This window comes from Arachis ipaensis, chromosome B7, assembly GCF_059453495.1.
Source record: "Arachis ipaensis isolate K30076 ecotype BB chromosome B7, ASM5945349v1, whole genome shotgun sequence".
Taxonomy (NCBI): Eukaryota; Viridiplantae; Streptophyta; class Magnoliopsida; order Fabales; family Fabaceae; genus Arachis; species Arachis ipaensis.
In genome coordinates, this window is record NC_142442.1 from 13,865,919 (window position 1) to 13,890,196 (window position 24,278).

Below are 24,278 nucleotides of genomic sequence, written 5' to 3' on the forward strand. Positions count from 1 at the left end.
AAACAGAATTTGATTCGTTTTTTTGGCCAATTAAGTGAACTGCATCTTCTATTATCATTGCTCTTATAGTTTGTTATTATTGCAATTGTGGAAACCTGTTTTTGTTCCTGTTACTTTTCTTTTTTTTTTGAAGAATGGAAAATATTGATTACAATATGTGGTAGACAAGAACAAAATATGATTTTGGTGATTTTATGAAAGAAAAAAAAAAAGTGGCTAATTTTTTCCATCATGTAAATGGTTTGTTTTAAATTAATCCTCTTGAAGATTCGGAATGCAGGAATTGTTCATAAAAACTAACAATGAGAGAGGGCCATTTACCATGCCCCTTCTTTTTTTCCTTTTATATATATATATGTATTTTAACTGGGCGTTCATGCTGACTCTGATTTTTGCCATCTCATGCATCTTGGTAAACCCTGTGAACTTAGGTGAAAAGAAAATGATTAATTCCATCATTCAACTAACAATAGTTAACTGGGGAACAAATTCAAGGGTTTGAATGTAATTTAAACTCAATAAAATCTGATATTAGAGTTTTTTGAACAACAATAGGTGAAGCTAAACAATTGTGTTTGTCGATAGGTGAAAGATTTATGCACAAAGGATCAAAATCATATATACTCCACGGTTGATGATAGCAGAGACATCAATTGCCACTGAAATTAGAGTTTTTGAACAACACATGGTCGTTTTGAGTAACTCATATTTTTCCCTTTTTAATTGACCGTTGGTTTTAGGAGGAGAATCATGTCTCTTAAAAAAATACAGCTAAAAAATAATAATAATATTAAAATAATAATAATAATTGAGTATATATGGCTTGTAATGACTGCATTTTGTGGATTACTGAAAAATTGGCGGATATAAAAGTAATTGCGGAAACTGGTTGGAAAAATTGGTTGACATGGCTTCAATTGCTACATTGATGCAGTCTATGGTAACAACAATTACTATGTTAAAAATATGAAGTGCATATGGCAAATATTGTGGTAGCAGGTACTTTTGCATTTTAGTAATAAGGAATGATTAGGCCGAGTTAGGTAATTCTGTTATGGCTGCTATAGGTTAGTTGCATTATAGCGTTTCTATTCAATTTTCTGTGTTACAGCATAGTACTATATACTTATCCTTTGTGTTTGTGAGAAATCTTTTGAGTGCAAACTGAAACAGAACTTTATGAATACATAAAGAAAGCTTCATCCTCTTATTTAGTTTTCTGTCATAAATACATGAAAATACTTATATTTATGTTCGTTTGTATTTTCATTTTCTTAATTCTTCTTAACAGGGCTGTAATATATGTGCTGCAGGATACTTATGTGAAGATATTCCAAATTGTTTCAGTAACAGCTTTTCGAGCTGCCTTGAACTTCCAATTCCAAGCTTTTGAGTTTCATTGTTTTTTCACTCTAAAATGTCTGTTGAATTTAGAAGATAATTATCAAAACTAATGAGACTTGATGTAAAACACAAGAAATATTTGCATACACCTAAAGCATATTTAATCTGTTATTGAAATATTCATAGCCAACTAAGACAATAAACCTGTCATGACAATTGGAAAGTAAAAAAGAAAATAAATCAGTTGAGCAAAGGCAGGAAAACAAATATAGATGGAGATGAGAGGCATGAACTGAAGCAAATAGGTCCCTGCCGCTCACAAAGACATAAGTATAAAATTTGAAGTCTAGCATCATGTGCAACCACGATACAAAGTCTATCAGCAAAACCATTGCAATTCAAAATCCATAAATTGCAATAAATTTTCTGAAAACTTTAAGCTACAGAAGCACAAGGCCAAGTTCTGATGGCTTCAACCCATTCCTTATCCGATAGTTGTAAAGATAATAATGAAGCTTCCCATCACCTGGTCCAAATTTCAGTTCTTTCAAGAAGGTTCCATAAACAACCAGCATGACTTGTTAGTTACAATTAAAAAATGGGTAGATGAAATTCAGTATGAATAAACTATCATGATGATAATATAATGTATGAAAAATGAATGTCATGGTAGAGAAGATGAAGTGGGTTCAGGTTACTGTAATTGGTATGTTGAAAAACTGGATTTGGTTGGAAGTATATATGATGGAACTGTGAGTGAGTATTTATGTTTTAACAAAATATGTATCATGAAGCTCCAGTTTGGATTATTCATTTTCGCAGTAGTAAGCATTTTATTACATTTGATCCACCAAAGAAGTTAATTATTCTCCGAGCATATGAGAAAGATTCTAGAAGAGGAAGTTGTCAAAAAATGTGTCCTCTGTGTATATATATATATAAGATTTCAGCTTGAATTCAAATTTATAAGAGGGGGAGCAAAATTTCAGCAAATAAGGAAGTATTGTAGAAGCACAGAGCATCATCTCTTTTCTCATGTATTACACTTAAAATTTAATTTTCTGTCTTAAGCTAGGTGAGAAATTTACATTATGAATTTCAGTTTATGTGAAAAAGGCTAAGTGTTAGTATATATATATATATATATATATATATATATATATATATATATATATATATATATATATATGAGGTCACTGTGGACTTGTGATTAAGTGAACTTGTGATTAGTGAGAGTGAGGAATTAGCTTGTGTTAGCTCTTGAAATCAGACGTGCCAACAAAGTGGTTATTCGCCACATTCACCGGTGAATACTGGAAGCACATGATCTCCGGCCATCAGGATCGCGACTCCTTTGCCAATACTCTCCACAATTCTGTTGAAATAAATAGTAAACTCAGCAATTAGTAGTTGGCCAGGCTTAATCACAGAGTTGCTGCTTTTGGATTTGACACTAAGAAATGTTGGATTTGACTCCTCTAGAGTGCAGCTTTTGGATTTAACAAAATACAATTACCTTCATGGATACACGCCTCTAAATTGTAGATGAGATGATCTGAGGTTTTATATTTAAGATGCGAATACATGTTTAAGTGACCATGATGTTTTCTTGTTTTGTGCAAGAGACACAATCAAACTTTTAAGAAATCATGCTAGTCTTGCACTTTGGGTTGGTGGAAATGAACAGATTCCACCAAAAGATATAAATGCTGCTCTGAAAAGTGATCTGAAACTTCATCCATTTTTTTCTAACTGATCTTTTCTGGCTCAACTTGGAAACTACATACAATACAGAGCTCTTCTTGAGGGATGGACTTCTCGCATGTGGCGCAAGTATACAGGTGTGTTGATTTGGAAAACACAAAATCCTTGGACTGGTCTGAGAGGTCAATTTTATGATCATCTTCTCGACTATGGCTGTCGATGCACTGCAGAGCCAATTCATGTACAGCTTAATCTAGATACATACTTTATAGAAGTAAGTATCTAAGAGACTAAGACTAAAGTTGTCCTTTCAATAAGATGAGAAAAAAATAACACATTATTAACAAAAACAAAAATACTCCCTTGTCTCTTAAATGAAAATTGAGATAGGAAGCAAATGGGAACAAGCTAAAAGGATATATCTGCAAATCATCAATATTTTTCAGTTCTGAATAGTTTCTGGAAGGTCTTGCTTTAATTTTTCTTTTATTTTTCTTCTTAAACCAGGCTGTTAATACTACATCAGAGAAATTGTCTAATATGGCTAACCTCAAGATCTGCATAATAAGGACGGTTGATGAATTCCTTGGCAAGCAAATATCTGTCTGGCCTAGCCTTGTCATCACTGAACACTTTCCACATTCTGAGTGTGATCAAAACACCACAGGAATCAAACAGCAGATCAATGTGGTTAACCAAACAATTTAACATATTGCCTACAGCATGAAATTTGACCAAATTTGAATAAACAAAAATGACCGTGAAACATCTGGGGAAAAAAGATATTGATTATGAGAGGGAACAGAAGAGCCTTACCCTGGATAACACCTGAAGATTGCACCAAATGGCATTGGGCGCCTGTGATAAACTGTTGTAAAAGTGCTGCACAAAAATTGATCAGAATTTAGTCTTCTGATAGTGTTAGAATAAGCCAATACTCTCCACAATTCTGTTGAAATAAGTAGTAAACTCAGCAATTAGTAGTTGAAGGGCCAATGATGGTATTCTTCCCTCTCTTTCAAATTTTGATGCTGCTTCTGAACCTTCAACTATATAGTTTCCAAATTTGAACATTGCTTCAGTTGGTACCATTCTGCCTCTTTATAGAAGGCTTGCTGTATCCGATCCTCATCATTCGGAGACTCCTTGCTGCATTCTAATTGGCGTAGTGTTGCTTTCATCAAAACTTTCTTTTTGCTGAAACACAATACACAGATAATACACAATGATAATTAACTTCAATCCAATGTTTGTCATCACATGATAATTAACTTCTAATTCACCTATTGTTGTTCAAAAAACTCTAATATCAGATTTTATTGAGTTTAAATTACATTCAAACCCTTGAATTTGTTCCCCAGTTAACTATTGTTCGTTGAATTATGGAATTAATCATTTTCTTTTCACCTAAGTTCACAGGGTTTACCAAGATGCATGAGATGGCAAAAATCAGAGTCAACGTGAACGCCCAATTAAAATACATATATATATATATAAAAGAAAAAAAAGAAGGGGCATGTTAAATGGCCCTCTTTCATTGTTAGTTTTTATGAACAATTCCTGCATTCTGTAGAAGATTTCAATTACTCAAGGAATGAAGATTAGCAGCAAGAGAGTACATTACATGGCAACACAACCTTGGTACCGAAGCAACAACCAAAGTTCACATAAAGCAAAGAAAAGAAAAGAAATTAACCTGCTGAAAACAGTATCAAACAAGGATAACCACTCTAGCCTAAATTTTTGTAATCTGCCAAATTCAGTTTATCAAACAAATCAGACACCTCAATATATTTATCAAAATTTGAACAGTTTGAAAGAAATAATAAATGGAAAATGTTGCACATATACCCTTTAGGATTTATCCCAGCAGCTGCAATATACAGATCAAGCTTCCCAATGGATTGCCATTTCCATGAACTCCAATCTCCAAGTCCCAAAATTCTGCTCCAATTAGTGGAATCTTAAGAAGAAATTTTACATTCAGCACATTAGATGTATAAAAATAGGTTGAAAGCTTTCAATTTATTAATTCCTTATCGAAGTACATTTGTTGGCAAAAATCTTATTTCTTTGATTTTTTTGAAAATTTGCTAAGATACAACTTCAAGAATGCAATTGACTTACATCTTTTGTGCTTGTGGTGTTAGTGAGTGTTTCATTGACTTGAGATTCAATGTAGAAACAACATGTTCTGTGTGAATAGAATCTAAAATTTCTTTTGAAAAAAGAGAAAGAAAAAAGGAATTGCACAGTGGACCAAAACAAAGGGGAGAAAACGAAGCAAGATATAAACATGGTAAGAGTAAACAACATTAATAGGAAATAGCAAATGCTGTATTAAAGAAATTCTTCACCAACTAAACACTTTTTAACAGTTTCAAATGCTATAGCTTTCCAAATGGTAAAAGTTAATCAAACTAACACGAGCATGTGCAGAGTCTATCCAATGTTCAGTTACTTACCATAAGCTTGGATGCAAACCCTCCATTATAATCCCTTGAAGAAGGCACACCTTCCATCACCCCAGGCACAGGGTTGTAAGAATCACTGCAACCAACACAATTAAGTGTTTCAGTAATTCGCCTAAAATGTTTCAGTAATCATCAATGGACACTCTGTAATGGAAATTAACGCTCTGGAAACTAGTTATGTGGCTGACACATCATGTTTCTAACATTACATCCTTCTGGACTTGTGCCTTTGGCATACCTACTCCAACAGCGAGCGCTGGAGCAGTTAAATATTTTCGACAAGGTGCTGGAAGCTACACCTAGAGACTGGCCTAGAACAAGGCAGCATGCTCACAGCTAAAACCAAATTATTGCAAATTTTTGCTGCCTAATAACAGATTTAAGACAATAGATAAGTACGTGAAATTATAGTGGAGCCACTTAGATAATGACAAATATATATCTATGTAACTTACAGAACCATTTCCCACTCCACCACAACATATTGCACCTTTTCCCATTGAAAAGACCAAGGGTTTAGCAGCAACAAATGCTTCCTCGGAGCCACCAACCTGAGAAATTCTATACCATATTGCAACTTATGTGTGTTTTCATTCAATACCCAACAGAATTTTAATTTCATATCCAAAGAAGGAAAAGATTGTAAGGGGAAAAACCTTGAATTGAATAGAGTGAGTTGTACTGAACCTCACACCAAAAGCTTAACCACAACTCTGCATCATTAAAAAATAAAGGGAAATAAATAAATAAGAGGATACTCCCATTGACAATGCAACAAAAAATGTCAAGAAGTTTTTAAAGTTCATGTTCAAATAACCTCTTGAGGATGCAAGTGTTCGTTTGTTCCAGTTGAATTTCATAATGCACATGATGAAGGTCTGCAAATTCTCATGTTTGTTCTTTCTGTATTTAATCTTAGTATTTTGTTTATTTATTTATTCTGCAATTCTGTCCCACAATATTGAAAAATGTAAACTGGTTTTGGAACTACCTGTTACTAGATTTAAAATATTTTAGAGAGGGTCATCTACAACAATTCTAACGCACTTCCCTGAAACTATTTATTAGAAAATTTGACTAAACATATAAACTATGAAGGAATACCAACTCTTGTCAGGACTACCAAGTACAACAAAGACCTTATGACGAGCGAATCACATATAAATTATGAGAGAAAATAATCCAACTTCACCGTGAAAAAATAATCCAACTCACCGTAACAAACCTAAGATCTATTTCACCCCCAATATGAATAGCCACAAAACTGTCTAACAGAAATAAAAATGATTAAAAAAAATTAGAAAATCAAGAAGTTTAGGAAAAAAAAAAACCTAAACCAAATATCAGAATAGAAGACCTTTATGGAGGCCAATACGAATTTGAATCCTCTAAAGTTTGAATTCCACTCTAAAGAGTAAAGTGTGCTCTCTTACCATTGATTTTATAGGTGAGACCAAGAATAAATATGAAAGAGAAACTATTTAAGGGTAGAAAATCACACTTTACTCTCTAAAGTGAAATTCAAACTTTAGAGGATCCAAATTCGGCCAATACTGCTGTACTGTTCCATTAAATTCACTCTCAATAATATACATTTAATCTTCCTCGAGGCCAATACTCTCTGATTAGTAATTGTAAAACAAATAGGCTTCGCTTCATATTTAGAATGTAAAACAAATAAACTTTAGAATTAAAAGAAAACATAAAAACATGTAATTGATTCTTCCAACTGTAATAAAGATAATTTTATCAACCATTCCAGCCAAAAAGAAGAAAAAACTAATAAAGTTCATTTGGGATCTATCTGACATAGTTCCCACAATTAGCAAATTAGACTAAAAATGATTAAAGAAAAACAGAATTAAACAACAAATCAAAGCTTAACAATTGCCATGCATAATTTCTTGTCAACTCGGAATGACCAAACTTGAACAACATCATCCTTTTCTAGATTGTTAGTCTTTGCAACTTTGACCCAATTTGACCTTAGAATATAGGATATGCTTACTTTCTCTGACTCTGGGCCCTTGTGCATGAACCACTTAATCAAAGTCAACTCGGTGATTTCTAGCGAGGGTTGGATCAATTTCACTTTTATTCCCTTTTTCTCCTCCAGAATTTCTAGTTACGTGGGAAGCAAGAAATCTTTGTCCTTGACCTGCTATGACAGTATCGAAAGCCGGTTTTGTTGCGGATTCAAATCCGAGTGATAGAGTGTTTTTTCGATAAGCAGAGTGATCCTGCTGCCACCCATATCACTAATCAAGTTCTTGAAGTTTTGTGGAAATTCAGAGGGTTCTTGGTTGACTGGTTTCTTTGATTCTTTCTTGGACTGAGAATCCACTGTCTTCTTGGAATTCTTGTTTGAAACTTGTTCTTGATCGGCACTCAGGCCTGAATTCACGGCACTGGGGCTGTTTCTTTCTTGGTTGACTGGTTTCTTTGTTTCTTTCTTGGACTAAGAATCCATTGAGCTAACGGTATTCTTTCCGCTGCATGAAGAACGTGGTCTGCATGCTTCCCATGCAGAGCCAAACTAAGCTGCCAATGGTTCCCATGCAGACCACGTTCTTCATGCAGCGCCAAGAACAAGCTAAAAGATCTAACGCCTTTGGTTACTGTTGATTCTGATGATTCTACCGTTGAGTTGCCGTTCTCAAGCAAGAGGAAGGCAGCAAACGCCTTTGGTTACTGCCTTGAATCTGAGGGTACAAGTCACGGCATGAGAGATGGGGCTAACGAGGAGGAGAAGAGGATTATGAATATCAAGAGAACAAAAACAGACTGTTTATTCAAAATAAACAGTTTGATTTCAACGGTGATGAACTTGAAGTTGTTAATATTCTGTTTAACCTCCCTGGGAACTTCTTAGAGAGGCTTAATTTAGAGACTTCAAGCAGTACTGCGAATTCAACCCCACTGCTGACCAAGAACAGGTTTCAAAGGAGGATTCCAAGAATACCGTTAGCTCAATGGATTCTCTGTCCAAGAAAGAAACAAAGAAACCAGTCAACCAAGAAAGAAACAGCCCCAGTGCCGTGAATTCAGGCTTGAGTGCCGATCAAGAACAGATTTCAAACAAGAATTCCAAGAAGACAGTGGATTCTCGGTCCAAAAAAGAATCAAAGAAACCAGTCAACCAAGAACCCTCTGAATTGCCACAAAATTTCAAGAACTTCAGTGATATGGGTGGCAGCAGGATCACTCTACTTATCGAAAAAACTCTCTATCACTCGAATTTGAATCCGCGACAAAACCGGCTTTCAATACCGTCACAGCAGGTCAAGGACAAAGATTTCTTGCTTCCCACGGAACTAGAAATTCTGGAGGAGAAAAAGGGAATAAAAGTGAAATTGATCCAACCCTCGCTAGAAACCACCGAGTTGACTTTGATTAAGTGGTTCATGCACAAGGGCCCAGAGTCAGAGAAAGTAAGCATATCCTACATTCTGAGGTCAAATTGGGTCAAAGTTGCAAAGGCTAACAATCTAGAAAAGGATGATGTTGTTCAAGTTTGGTCATTCCGAGTTGACGAGAAATTATGCATGGCAATTGTCAAGCTTTGATTTATTGTTTAATTCTGTTTTTCTTTAATCATTTTTAGCCTAATTTGCTAATTGCGGGAACTATGTCAGATAGATCCCAAATGAACTTTGTTAGTTTTTTCTTCTTTTTGGCTAGAATGGTTGATAAAATTATCTTTATTACAGGTGGAAGAATCAATTACATGTTTTTATGTTTTCTTTTAATTATAAAGTTTATTTGTTTTACATTTTAAATATGAAGCGACAAGCCTATTTACAAAGCATTTTATAGTAACTAGTTAACACTGTGGAAGGGTGTTGATTATAAAACTATAGAAATTACTAATTAGAGAGTATTGGCCTCGAAGAAGATTAAATGTATATTACTTTGAGAGTGAATTCAATGGAACAGTACAGCAATATTAGCCTCCATAAAGGTCTTCTATTCTGATATTTGGTTTAGATTTTTTTCCCTTAAACTTCTTGATTTTCTATTTTTGTTATGATTTTTATTTCTGTTAGACAATTTTATAACTATTCATATTGGGGTGAAACAGATCTTAGGTTTGTTACGGTGAGTTGGATTATTTTTTCACGGTGAAGTTGGATTATTTTCTCTCATAATTTATGTGATTCGCTCATCATAAGGTCTACTGCAATATTGTTGTATTCAGTAGTCTTGACAAGAGTTGGTATTCATCCATAGTTTATATGTTTAGTCAAATTTTCTAATAAATAGTTACAGGGAAGTGCGTTAGAATTGTTGTAGATGACTCTCTCTAAAATATTTTAAATCTAGTAACATGTAGTTCCAAAACCAGTTTACATTTTTCAATATTGTGGGACAGAATTGCAGAATAAATAAATAAACAAAATACCAAGATTAAATACAGAAAGAACAAACATGAGAATTTGCAGACCTTCATGTGCATTATGAAATTCAACTAGAACACTTAGTTGTGTTGGTTGCAGCAATTCTTACAATCCTGTGCCTGGGGTGATGGAAGGTGTGCCGTCTTCAAGGGATTATAATGGAGTAACTGAACATTGGATCGACTTTGCACGTGTTAGTTTGATTAACTTTTACCATTTGGAAAGCTATAGCATTTGAAACTGTTAAAAAGTGTTTAGTTGGTGAAGAATTTCTTGAAGTAACATCACAAGCACAAAAGATTAAGTCAATTGCATTCTTGTAGTTGTATCTTAGCAAATTATCACAAAAATCACAAAGAAATAAGATTTTTTCCAACAAATGTACTTTGATAAGATATTAATAAATTGAAAGCTTTCAACCTATTTTAATATATCTAATGTGCTGAATGTAAATTTCTTCTTAAGAATTGATTATCTCGATGAAATCAATTTTAAACCTGAGATTTGATTATCTTTTTTTTTCTTCTCAGTATTTTATTTAATTTATCTTATTTGTAATCTTTTCAAATCTTGAAATTAACTTACCTTTTTTAAAAACAAAAGATACTGATTGATTGAAAGATTTAATTTTAATTTGTCAAACAAATTAACATAATATAAGAAGAGGTGCTTTATTGAATTAAGTATACACAATAACTACTACCAAAAGTAATTAACTACTACTATCCCATGTTGAAGGTTCCTCAATAATAATGTAGAGTCAATAAAAAAAAAATTAACGCTAGCTCTATATCCCTCTTCTAATGCTAAATATCTAGTTCTAATTAGTATTGAGACAAAGAATGAAGGGAGCCAGGGAATATAAACCTAGCTAGAAAAAGAACTTATTGCTTACTTTGTTAGTTAAATTATTTTGATTCGCAATCAGACATACAACGAATAGAGAGAAGAAAATCCTCTACTTTCGTTCTAATCAAGATCAATGCAATAAAATCATGTATTCATGTCAATGGCGTTAGATTTAAGTTCACTACCTTGCTAAGTTACTTGTATATATTCCTACATTAACAAGAAAAAGAATCAAATTATTTCTATCTACAAACAAACCTGAGTCTCAGCTGCATTCAAACCAGAAGAAAATGGCTTCACATCATCATCTCTGAATCCTTTCAGACCAGCTACAATGTCATTCACAGCGACGGAATCATCCCAGGGCACGAACTTCGATCAAAAAATGCTTTTTAAGTATTATTCATCATAACTTTTAAACCAAAACTTGGATATTTTAACACAAACATCTTAGAGCTATTAATTTTATCAATATTTGAACAGAGTGAAAGAAATAATAAATGGAAAATGTTGCACATATACCCTTTAGGATTTATCCCAGCAGCTGTAATATACAGATCAAGCTTCCCAATGGATTGCCATTTCCATGAACTCCAAACTCCGAGTCCCAAAATTCTGCTCCCATCAGTGGAATCTTAAGAAGAAATTTACATTCAGCACATTAGATATATAAAAATAGGTTGAAAGCTTTCAATTTATTAATATCTTATCAAAGTACATTTGTTGGAAAAAATCTTATTTCTTTGCGATTTTTGTGATAATTTGCTAAGATACAACTACAAGAATGCAATTGACTTACATCTTTTGTGCTTGTGATGTTACTTCAAGAAATTCTTCACCAACTAAACAATTTTTAACAGTTTCAAATGCTATAGCTTTCCAAATGGTAAAAGTTAATCAAGCTAACACGAGCATGTGCAAAGTCAATCCAATGTTCAGTTACTTACCATAAGCTTGGATACAAACTGTAACGACCCAACTTCCAGTACGTCATGATCGTACCAAAAGTAAGGCGTTACTAACCTGTTTTCTTTATTAACTATTTAATATTGAGCCTTTAGTTCGATATTGCATTTCAGTTTTTAATAAAAAGCCAGAAAATTTTGTTTTTGTTTATTAAAATCATGTCAAAGATCAACAAGCAGTAATAATCACATAGTTATTAATAATAATAAATATTATACAAAAGAATTCAAATGAAACTCAGGTACAACTCATATCCCTCTGTATAAAATAAAAACTAAAGTAACAAGGGCGAGGGAACTCTATGAAAACAACGCAACTTATAAACTTAACTCATAAATAAGTTTTATAATCGCCTGCAGCTTCAAACCGAGTCTTCGAACCTGTGTCACTGAAAGGGGTGGAAGATTTTGGGGTGAGAACAAACCACACGTTCTCAGTAGGGAATGGGAATGTCGTAAAAGTAATGAAATAGAATGCAAATAATTAACATACCCAAGGAAACTATATCTTCATCAAAACTTTTTAAAAATGCTCTTAGTTTTACTTTAGCTAATTAATTACGTCTTTCAAAATCTCTAAACTCAAACCAAATTCTAAATATAAAACTAATCACATTAACCATCTCTCAGTCACAATTAATTCTCAATCAAAACGTCAATTCTTAATCAGTTTAATACATTCACAAACTAATAGTACAAACAAGGGATTCAGCTCAGCATACAAACAAGTCACAGCAAGACAAATAGCACAATCACAGGGAAATACAACGAGCAAACCCAATCAAATGCAAATGCGCAAACAATGATGATGCATGACTAGTCCTAGTGCAGGTAATGAGCTCATTTGTCGGTTACATACCCGCTCCCGACGTTACCCGGAGTCCTTTGACTTGCATGGCGGAGCTAGTTAACTTATATCTGCCCAACACGCTCGCTGTAAGAGTCCTTTGACTTACAGGAGCACACACACACACTCACTGTGAGTCCTTTGACTTACAAGAGCATATGCTAGTTATGTGTTTTCTCGATACCTCTGTAAGAGTCCTCTGACTTACAAAATAGCATTATAGCTAAGTATCCCAAGGAAGCACTCTTGGTGGTCGCACCACCATCTATTTATCTGACTGCCTTCACGCGGTAGATCATCACATAATCATTCTCATTATTCATCATCACTTTCACATTCTTATGCAGTACCTCTTTCTTTCTCTGCTCAATTATAGTATACAAATTTAATCATACTATACAAACTTTACATCTTTCACTTTTACAACATCTTAGCTCAAACCATTTCTCTTTATCATTCGGATTCAAATATTATAAAATTCACCAAACTCCTGAAAAGTAATCCTTTATTTCAGGCCCAAAACATAACTCTTTTCATGTTAAATTGAATTCAAAACATAATTCCTTTCTTAAATAATTCAAACTTGAAACATAAACCTTTCCTTGGTAATTCAAATTCAAAATAGTATAATTCTTTTCTCATCTAAATAAAACTCAAATAATATAATTTTCCAAGTTCAAATCTTCTAAAATGACTTTTCAAATAAAACCTCAGATTTTTATAAAATTTCGACAGCCCTTCCCCAAAAATTCGGACTTAGCCACCCTTACGGGTTTCCTCTTTCTCAACAACTCACCAGCCCTTTTATCAGCAGTTATCACACCAACAGAATCTCAATAATCATCTCATCATAAATCAGTTTAACAACCAACATCCTAACATTAATTAAAATCAGAGTTTCCATAAATCATTCTTAAAAAGTAAATCAGTCCAGCTTCAAGAATTCATAACTAATATCCCAAACTTCAACTTTTTATATTTCTAGTTATTTTTAAAGTTATTTAGTTATTAGCAAAGTTACCATTTCATTCTAAAGATCATATTTCAAGAAAATACTTCAGTAATCAACCTCTAATCCTTTAACCGTCCTCAAAATCAACTCTAGTTAACCTTAAGTCAACAATAACAACCAACTTGACATAATCAACTAAAAATCTGAATTTTCCAGCAACTCTAAGATAATCAGAAAGCAGACACAATTAAACCATTATCACAATAATTCCAAACCGAGCACAAGCTTAAATCAACTCAACACTCAACACAATATTATCCAGTTACATTAACATATCCAGTAACCAATAATTTCTCAAACAAGCTTGCAACCATATCCACCATCATCAATTAAATTTCAATTCCACAACTAAATCAAGAAATCAGCATAACCAAGAATTCGAGTAATTAGTCACTTTCAAACAATTAAATCATTATTCACGTCACAGCCTCAAATCAAAATCAATTTTAATACCACACCAATCACATTTCCACAACCTCAATCCAAGCTTAATTCCACCAACTAATCTCTCATAACAACCAATTGCATTCACAGCACCAATCCAAACTCAATTCATCAATTATCCATATGACAGCTTTTCAATAATTAACTCAGCATATTTCACTTTAATAAATTACACTAAATTAATCATTATTCACAATAGCATCTAATTTCAGTCACAGCTCAGAATAATCACAACAACTAACTAATTTCAAATGCATTTCAAGTCATTCATGTCAATTAAGAAATTCTTAACCATTGTTAACCATTTGCACTTATCCAAATAACTTTGTAGGCATTCTAAATTAAAAACGTTTAACTTTAAAAATAAATCCCCTACCTCAGTGTCGTATTAACAACGCAATCAAACCAAACAGCAGCCTCGGTGACATTTTTCCTATGAGTTCCCTTCCTCTTGCAACAACACAGCAGCTCGGAACCTACGTAGCAGCATCAGAATCATCAAGAGCAGCTCCAACATTGGTTCCCGGCGGCAAAGGCTCCAGCAACTACAAAACTAGAAGCAGAGGCAGAACAGAGCAAGAACAGCAGCAGCGATCTTGAACCCAACAAACAGCAGCGGCAGTGGCGTTTTCTCAGATTCCAGAATCCAGAAGTAGGAGCAGATTTGGCGAGCTTCAATGGTGATAGTCGCAACAGCATCAACGGCGGGATTGGAAGCAGCAGTGATGACTGGGCACACAACAGTGACGAGAACTCCTCCTCTTCCTCGCGTTCTGCTCGTTTTCCCCCTCTCATGTGTGCGACGGTGATGGCGACGGGCCCTGGCAGCAGCGCAGACAGCATCTCCTCTTCAGCCTCGGACGCGAGCTCTCTCTCCTCCACCCTTCATGCTCGACGGCGACTATGACGGCGATGACTACGGCTCCCTTCGAAGCAACGACGACGGCGACCTCGTGGCAGCAGAGCGCGACGACGATCAGAACGCGACGGCAGCTTCTCCTCGACGGCAACGAGCTCGCACCAACGGCTGGACGGCGACAAGCGTGAACGGCGGCGCAGGTAGGACACAGCGGCGGTGGCTCAGCGGCGACTTCACGGGCTTCCTCTCTCGGTCTCTCTCTCTCTCTCTCTTTTCCGTTTCTTCAGTGTGCGTCTAGGCTGCTGGGTTTGGGGAAGGGGTTTCGGTGGATGGGTTAAGGGATTCAGGGTTAGGGTTTCTCAATTAATTTGGAAAACGGTTCCGCTACGTTACCAACAGCATATCTGCCAACTTCTACCAACTCTTATTTATAATTGTGTTTTATGGAAGTGTGTTTATGGATGTGTCTAATAAAAATGTCTTTTTTATAGCTATGTTTAATAGAAATGTCTTTATAGATATATTTTCTAGATGTGTCTCTTTATATATGTATTTAAAATATATTAATTATTAGACATATCCACGAACACATTTCCATGAAACACAATTATAAATAAAAGTTGGCAGAAGTTGGCAGATATGTTGTTGGTAACGTAGACTTTTCCTTTGGAAAATTAGGATTTCTGATCCAATTTGAAAATTAGGGTTAAAAACGAGGGATTTTATAAAGAAATATGAATATATATTAATATATGAATAGATATTTTGATAAAATTAAATGGTAGAATAATTTTAAAATCAAATGTACTCTATTAAAAATATTTAAAAATATTATTTATCAACATATTATTAAATTAAATTAATTATTTTTAATTTAAAATATAAAATAAACATACTAATCACATTTTTATAAAATATAGTTTAAACTCAATATTAATTATTCAAATTAAATGATATAACTTTTTATTTATTTTTCTATCAGCGGGACATTAATTTCAAATCATATAAAATAATCAATTATAAAAATTAAACAAGAATATGATTTAACTTAAACCCAAAGTATTCATAAAATCAATTTAATCATGCTCGATAGATTATTTTCTAAAATTAAAGAACTCAAATTAAATCATAATTTATTATAATAGAATTTATTTTAAATTAAATTATACAATTCTTTCTTTTTTTAAAAAATTATCAAAATTATGTGCAATATTCAACTATAATAAAATTTTAATTAATTTAAACTTCAATTATCATGAAACTCTATTTAATTATTTTTAGTAAAATAATTTTCTTCAAGTAAAATTATCAACAAATAAAATAAATCACAAATAACTAATTATTTGATTTTCAAAAACTTGCATTGTTACCCAAACTCTCTATTTTAATCCCCTGAAGAAGGCACACCTTCCATCACCCCAGGCACAAGCTTGTAAGAATCACTGCAACCAACACAGTTAAGTGTTCCAGTTGAATTTCATAATGCACATGAAGGTCTGCAAATTTTCATGTTTGTTCTTTCAGTATTTAATCTTAATATTTTGTTTATTTATTTATTCTACAATTCTGTCCCACAATAATAAAAAATGTAAACTAGTTTAGAACTACATGTTACTAGATTTAAAATATTCTAGAGAGGATCATCTACAACAATTTTAACGCACTTCTCTAAAACTATTTATTAGAAAATTTGACTAAACATATAAACATATAAACATATAAACTATGGATGAATACCAACTCTTGTCATGACTACTGGGTGCAATAATATTGCAGTAGACCTTATGACGAGCAAATCACGTATAAATTATGAGAGAAAATAATCCAACTCACCGTGAAAAAATAATCTAACTCACTGTAACAAACCTAAGATCTGTTTCACCCCCAATATGAATAGCCATAAAACTGTCTAATAGAAATAAAAATGATAAAAAAATAGAAAATCAAGAAGTTTAGGGAAAAAAAACCTGAACCAAATATCAGAATAGAAGAGGCCCCTACTGTTGTACTGTTCCATTGAATTTGTAACACCCTGCCACACAGCTTTACACCTAGGATGTAAAACAGAGGTGGTGAGGCGCTACGACCTCTACAATAAAATATATATAGTATAATAATTAAAAGGATTTAATATACGAGGAGCCCTGAATAAAAGGTAAAGCAAAAATCGCAAAACATAAAAGCGCAACGCTCAGGAAACATGATTACTTGCGTGGGAAGAAATTAAGATTTAAAGGCATGACTAAACATAAAATAGGAACAGAGAGTCAAGAATACAAGGTTACAAGCCCCTAACTCAGTCTGCGAAGTTAAGGTTGGCCAGAGAATATATATATATATATATATATATATATATATACATATCCCCAAGTCCCAAAATGCACATACATAATCCTGGTTCTCCATAAAACCTCTAAGAGGTACATAAATAAAGCATTTTTATACATAAGAGGAGAAACTATACACGTATAGATATATACATATATCAAAATAACAAAAAGGAATCCCAAGGTAAACCACTTCGCCGTAGAAACTTCAGACGCCTACCGAAGTGCCTCTCGACCTGCATCTGAAAAACAACAACATAGCATGGAATGAGAACCGGAGGTTCTCAGTATGGTAAAGGTGTCACACACATAAGATATAAGGTCCTGGGAATGCCAGAGGCAATCCTAGAACGCCGACACTCAGATTATAAACCTAAAGAACTAAAACAGAAGCTATAAAGTATGGTGATTTTCTAAGGCTTTCTAAAGTAAACTGATTCCTTAAAATCTAACTAAAACTGAACTAGGTTCCTAAATCTCTCCGTCTTTCCTCCGTTCCTCCATCTCTGATGATATTACAGAGACAAACAAGCAAACAAAAGCAAACACAGGGAGAATACAAATAGTACATATAGCAAGTATATCAAATAGCATGTTATAAGCAGTTAGGCATTCCCAGTTAATGCACAATCAAACAATTCAAACAAGATGCACATGATGCATGCCTGTCCTATGCCTGATGAGGTTCATCTGTCGGTTATCAAGACAACCCGACAAGTCCGAAACCCTTGGACTGTCCCCCGTCGCTCCTCCCCATGAGTCTATGCATAGCTTTTTTCTCATATCATTCATAACTCATACTTTCATATATAAAACTTTGCTCAATGGGGGCTACTATTCCCAAGAATTTATACGTGCTCAGTCACCCTTACGACGTAGGGTCAACATAGTATCGAGTTTCAACCTGGAACACGTGGTGGCAAGCCACGGTTCTTTACCCAGGAAAACTCGTATCTCAGATCATCATTCATATTCATTCATAAACATCTCATATGTTTGCATCTTTTTACATAGTTTATCATAACCCAAAGCAAGTGAGGCGAAACCACAACCCTTGCGTCTACCCGGGGAGCCTCTATACTAACCAACCTGGAGCAAGTGAGGCGGAACCACAACCCTTGCATCTACCCAGGAGATATGTTCTCATATGCCCAGGAGGAACAAAGGAGGGGATCCTAACCTCCCACCATCTCGCTGGGGGTGATTTTACAATACCAGGAGGAACAAAGAAGGGGATCCTCACCTTCCACCTTCTCCTGGGATCGCTCTTTCGAGAAAGAGTGCTCTTTCATTAGCCAGTTTCATAATTTAAAAGATATATATACATATGCATTTATGCCACCTATCTTCTCATACCTAAATCATCACCTTTTCAACTTTACTTCACCTCCAAGTTACCTTAATTTCCTAACTCCAACTTATCACTAAACTTACTAATAAGATCTAGGGTTAAAAGAATAAAAATAGAGATTTAGAGAATTGAAATCATATCCGAATCATAAAAATACAAGTGCTGGAAAAACAGAGTCTGTGCGGACGCACACAAGTGTGCGTGCGCACACCAACCAGGAACTACTTAGTGTGCGTGCGCCTCACCTATGCGAGCGCCACCAGTAGAAAGCATCCCCCGGTGCGTGCGTGCGCACCATGGCATGAGTACGCACATTTTCTGTAAAACACCAGGTGTGCGTGCGCACAAAGGCGTGCGTATGCACAAGTGAAGTTGTTGCTATTGCTGGGTGCGTGCACACATCAGTGTGCGTAGGCACACACCAAAAATTCTGGTTCTGCTGTATTTTAAAAATTTTCAGTTTTTATACCAGATTTCCTGCGTCCATAACTTCTTCTACAAGATTCGGTTTTCCGCAGAATTTATATCGTTTTAAAGCTTGTAAAATCCTCTTTGATTTGAAACAAACTTTATTTTTGTCCAAAATTTGAGGCTCGAGTTATGGACTGCCGAAGTTCGTTAAAAATCAAGTTTTTATTCAAAACCTCAAACCTCCATTTTTACCACAACAAACTCAATACCCACACCCCAACATACCACTTTAGAATGCCAAAAACCTCCACCTCCTAGATTAATCAATTATACTATCATATGCACAATCCCATATACAAATTACTCAACTAAACAACAAGATCATCATCCTTCATCACATATATAAGTTCATTCCTTAATACATTGCCGATTATCACTAGTTCACCATATAACATCATGTTCCATCACCAACATTAGTTACCAAGCTAATAATCAACCAAAATCGACAATCATTATCAAAGTACTAAACATTTAACGCATTCAAACATTCATACCTAGCCTATGATCATCTAGCCTAAGTTTTCACAAAACCTTACATATTAAATACGAGAAACCTAAACCATACCTTGGCCGATTTTCACGTATTATCCAAGACAACCCACAAGACAAAATTGTAAGCCCCAACCACCAAAATCCAGCAACTAGAACTCACTCCAAGCTTCCAATTAAGCTTCCAACATATCCAATTGCCTCGTATCACATGTTTACATGCACCTAACATAATTATCACAAACATATTCCCAACACTCAATATCCAAAATACAAAATTAATGAATTAGCTAGAGTTCTAGGATTCTCACCTTGTACAAGCACCAAAGAAGCAAGATTGAACGTTCTCCTTAAGCTAATTCAAACCTAAACACCGGAATTAAGCAATTTTCAACATAATTGCTTATATAATTCGAAATTGAGAAGGAAGAAATTAGAACAAAGAAGTAATTTTCTTACCTAATTAATGACTGGGTTTTGTAGAGCTCAACGACGCGAACGCGTGGCTGCAAACGGTACGGCGATCGGAGCTCCGGATCAAAAGTTATTGAGATTTGATTATATGAGTGAGGGTTAGGATTGTTACTTGTTCTCCCCCCGTGTTTGCTTGCTTCTAGCGTGTTTTTGCATGCAGAAATGGGAAGAATGAGCTTCAGCTCATTTTATTTAGTGAGCTAGTTGGGCCCACGGGCTCGGTTCGGGTTCGGTTCGACCGGTTCGGTCTGTTCGGCCAATCTTGGGCCAAATTCTTCGAAATTAGTGTCAAAATTTTCATTTTAATTAGCTCTATCTTATTTTAATATAAAATTTACATTTCTAATTTATTCTATTAAAATCTAATTTATTGATTAATTATTCGCTAATTTTGTGGGGTTTACATCCTACCCACCTAATTAAGAATTTTGCCCTCAAAATTCAGATTCAGTTATCTAAAAAGAGGTGTGGGTAGTCCTTCCGCATACTTAGAGTTTTTTGAAGCTGACCTCATCACTCGAAGTGTCCATCTCCTTTCGTTTAAACTAACGCAGGTTGTAAGATATGAATTTGTTTTAGAAGCGTGTTTCAGAAGTTACGAAATGTGGAGTACGTCGAAAAGGTTCGAAAGGTACGGCAGGAAAATTATTTGATATGCCACTAGCCATCAATGCTCTCCCGAAATTGAAATGGACCAACGTAGCGGTGTTTAACTTCTTAGTTTTCGATTGCTCATCTGATTCTAGTTCGTTGAAGTAATCTTTAGAAATGCATATCTTCCTTCTTCAAACTTGAAAAGTCTTTTCTTTAGGTTCGCATAACTCTTCTATCGGCTTTTCATAGTGAGAATCTTAACTTGAATCTATTGTAGCTTTTCTCCATCGTCTCGACTATCAGATTCAGGAAATGAAAATGTTTGATGCTCCAGTTTCAAATTAGCACAGAGGCTTTTAGCGCACCGTGAAGCCTTACTTACTTTCTGATGTCTAATCTCGTTTAATATCTTCGATAAACAGTTTGTCCCGATGGGTGGAATAGCTTTGGGTTGACTGACCCACGATCACCTAACAACATTACTTCCTATCCTAGTCCCCGATAACCCCTTTCACAATCAGTAGCAATCCTTTGTACTTTCATTGTGAACCCTTCCATGGTTATCACAACTAAGATGACTCTTGGTACTTGCTTCTTATCTTCGAACATGTCAGATATTCAGTCACACTCGTCATCATATTATCCATCGTATCGGACACTCAACCCTATCTTATTATACTTGTGATACGCCTTAGCAATCCTCGGTTGAATTGAGATCCGTCCTTGATGGCTTCGGACAATGGTTTACGTTCCTACTCTTTGCATTAGGCATACTAATCTCTTGTACTTTCGATCTGTTTCTTCATTCCTCCCAGTCTCATTCTTTGTTTCCCTCGATCTCTTCTTGATTTTCTGTTTATTTACCAGACTTCGACATCCTCGGTAGCTCTTTATCGTCTTCTTACGCTTTCTGTATCTCGTCTTTGCCATGTTTTAAGACTTTAATAGGTTTAGTTTGACTCCTTCAGCTACACTCTCGATATCCAACTTAGAGTTCCAACTTACCTAGCATTCCTTCCTCCGAAATTTATATTCAAGCATTCCTCAGGAACTTCTTGCTCAAGGCGTCCGTCACCAATTCACGATGTTGTATTCGCACGCATCCTCAACCCCTCTAGTAATGCATCGCAAAAATTCCGACTAGTTAATTAAGTTCGGGTATCATGACTATTGGCACAGCGGTTAATTCTTCTTTTGGAGTTCGAAAAGCTCTCTTTGCATTCGGGTATCCATGCAAACGGTGCATTCTAGCTAGTGCGTTAACTTAATCATAGACATTATGGTTGGCAAGAATTTAAAACTCCAAAACTCCTATTGATGGCGCACGCTTACATGCTTTATCTTTTGCGTCCAAAAGTCTTGCTCTTAAGGAATCAACATTTCGACGGTTACAGCTAGGATTCATACGCGATACTAGTATAGACTCGAGTAGATTTTCAAGAAGTCATTAAGCTCAAAAGATGAATAAACAATACGAATGATGTTTGTGAGAAATCAGAAAGAAAATCTCGTATACAGTTAAACAGAGTTGTACTGAAATAATGGAATGCACAAGAAGAGGATCCTAAGTGCATCTCAAGAAAAGATTTCAAATCAATGACCTTTTGGTGGAAAGAACAAAGTGTATAGAGAGTCAAAGGAATCTCAGCTGACTCTGAAGAATACGGTTTGCGAATAAGAGCAACTCTACTCACAGCGAGCACACAAGATTCAAGGATTACGCGTTTATATCAAGACAAGCTCAGACTCATCCTGGAAGAAACAAGATTCATGTGCATAAGGAGTAAAATTAGAAAGGTAATCAAGCCATTTAGGAAGAGCTCCGAACAGAGTTTCAATGTAGGTTTCAAAAGAAGGATTAGATTGAGTCGCGAAGATTCGTTGGCACACTCTCTTTGCATAAGGCTTCTTGCCGTTCTCTTCCTTCTTCTCCGGCATAACCGGCGCTTCCACTGAGAAATAGTTGATCAGACAATTCTCTCTTCTAGTACTCCCTTCAAAAATTGTCTCGAAAACTCTCGCATATAGAGATTTGGTCTCACCTCCGTATAGGGTTTGACAAATTAAAATTAAATCTTTCAATCAATCAATATCTTCTGTTTCTAAAAAAGGTAAGTTAATTTCAAGATTTGAAAAGATTACAAATAAGATAAATTAAATAAAATAGTGAGAAGAAAAAAAAAAGATAATCAAATCTCAGGTTTAAAATTGATTTCACAGAGAGAGTGTATCTTTGTAGAACAAAGGAAAAGAAAACAAAATTTGATTCGTTTTTTTGACCAATTAAATGAACTGCATCTTTTATTATCATTGCTCTTATAGTTTATTATTATTGCAATTGTGGAAACCTGTTTAGAGCCTTTGTTCCTGTTCCTTTTCTAACTTTTTTTGAAGAATGGAAAATATTGATTACAATATGTACCAGACAAGAACAAAATATGATTTTGGTGATTTTATGAAAGAAAAAAAAAGTGGCTAATTATTTCCATCATGTCAATGGTTTGTTTTAAATTAATCCTCTTGAAGATTCAGAATGCAGGCATTGTTCATAAAAACTAACAATGAAAAAGGGCCATTTAACATGCCCCTTCTTTTTTTCTTTTATATATATATATATATATATATATATATATATATATATATATATATATATATATTGTATTTTAATTGGGCGTTCATGCTGACTCTGATTTTTGCCATCTCATGCATCTTGGTGAACCCTGTGAACTTAGGTGAAAAGAAAATGATTAATTCCATAATTCAACGAACAATAGTTAACTGGGGAACAAATTCAAGGGTTGGAATGTAATTTAAACTCAATAAAATCTGATATTAGAGTTTTTTGAACAATTGTGTTTGTTAATAGGTGAAAGATTTATACACAAAGGTTCAAAATCATATATACTCCACGGTTGATGATAGCAGAGACATCAATTGTCACTGAAATTAGAGTTTTTGAACAACACATGGTCGTTTAGAGTAACTGATATTTTTTCCCTTTTAATTAATCACTACAATGAGACCCGCGCGATGCGCGGACGGTAAGTTAATGATAGTATATAATAAATATTAATAATAGTTATATTTTGTAGAATTAAATTAAATATATATAAATTGAAGTTAAATTTAAAAGGTATTTTGTTTAAAATAATTTGTAGTACAAAAGATTTGGATGTTAGAGTTGTATAAAGTGATATTTTTATTTGGTGGTTTGATTTTTGCATTTGTTTTAGTTGATGGACTTAATCTTCTTATGTGGTACTCGTCCTCCTTTTTTTGATTGGTTATTGTTAGAGTTATTGCTTTCTTCTTTTTGTCATAGGTTCTTGTAAAGTCATGATCTTTATGAATTGTTGAGTTGTATGCACTTTCTATTGTGTTGTTTGTTCTATTTTTGCATGTATGTTCTTCTTTCGAAGATGTGTCTTGAATTTGTATGGTTTTCTTTCTCCTTAATCTCTTGCTGTGCATGCAGTTTTTCAATGATATCTACAATAAAAAGAACAAAAATGTGTAGAATTTTTTTCGAATAAGTTATTTTTAATAAGAATAATTGAAATAGTATAAAGTGAAATTACCTGTTAATATTTTTCTTTGACCCACTCTTTTAGACAATGTCTCAAGTGATGCAAATTTAAAATAATGTTGTAAAATATTCAAAATTGGATCTTTAATTT

The 24,278-nt window shown here is 34.4% G+C and overlaps 1 protein-coding gene across 6 annotated transcripts; it reads right to left on the reverse strand.

Annotated features, from left to right (window-relative positions):
* Positions 1-1,482: 1,482 nt before the first annotated feature.
* LOC107609018 (uncharacterized) lies at positions 1,483-15,297 on the reverse strand. Of its 6 annotated transcripts, none has more exons than XM_088493917.1 (13): positions 14,413-15,297; positions 11,291-11,402; positions 11,027-11,140; positions 6,340-10,086; positions 6,179-6,235; positions 5,978-6,083; positions 5,514-5,598; positions 4,900-4,992; positions 4,745-4,798; positions 3,865-4,245; positions 3,598-3,691; positions 2,861-3,272; positions 1,483-2,719 (listed from the first exon to the last, which is right to left on the reverse strand). In XM_088493917.1, the coding sequence occupies exons 4-8, from the start codon at positions 6,389-6,391 to the stop codon at positions 4,936-4,938; spliced, it is 357 nt and encodes a 118-aa protein (XP_088350043.1). In that variant the 5' UTR covers positions 6,392-10,086; positions 11,027-11,140; positions 11,291-11,402; positions 14,413-15,297; the 3' UTR covers positions 1,483-2,719; positions 2,861-3,272; positions 3,598-3,691; positions 3,865-4,245; positions 4,745-4,798; positions 4,900-4,935. The 6 variants fall into 6 exon arrangements, with proteins under 6 accessions (XP_088350043.1, XP_088350039.1, XP_088350042.1 ...); XM_088493913.1 differs by having other exon boundaries at positions 4,900-5,011; XM_088493916.1 differs by lacking the exon at positions 4,745-4,798.
* Between the last annotated feature and the right edge of the window lie 8,981 nt (positions 15,298-24,278).

What these genes read in the sequence shown, in the direction of transcription:
- LOC107609018 (XM_088493912.1), bottom strand. Translation starts at nt 6,391, where the DNA reads ATGTGCATTATGAAATTCAACTGGAACAAACGAACACTTGCATCCTCA. An exon ending in AACACTTGCATCCTCAAGAG is followed by an intron (nt 6,236 to 6,339) that starts GTTATTTGAACA and finishes TTAATGATGCAG; the next exon opens with AGTTGTGGTTAAGCTTTTGG. An exon ending in GTGGAGTGGGAAATGGTTCT is followed by an intron (nt 5,599 to 5,977) that starts GTAAGTTACATA and finishes TGTTGGTTGCAG; the next exon opens with TGATTCTTACAACCCTGTGC.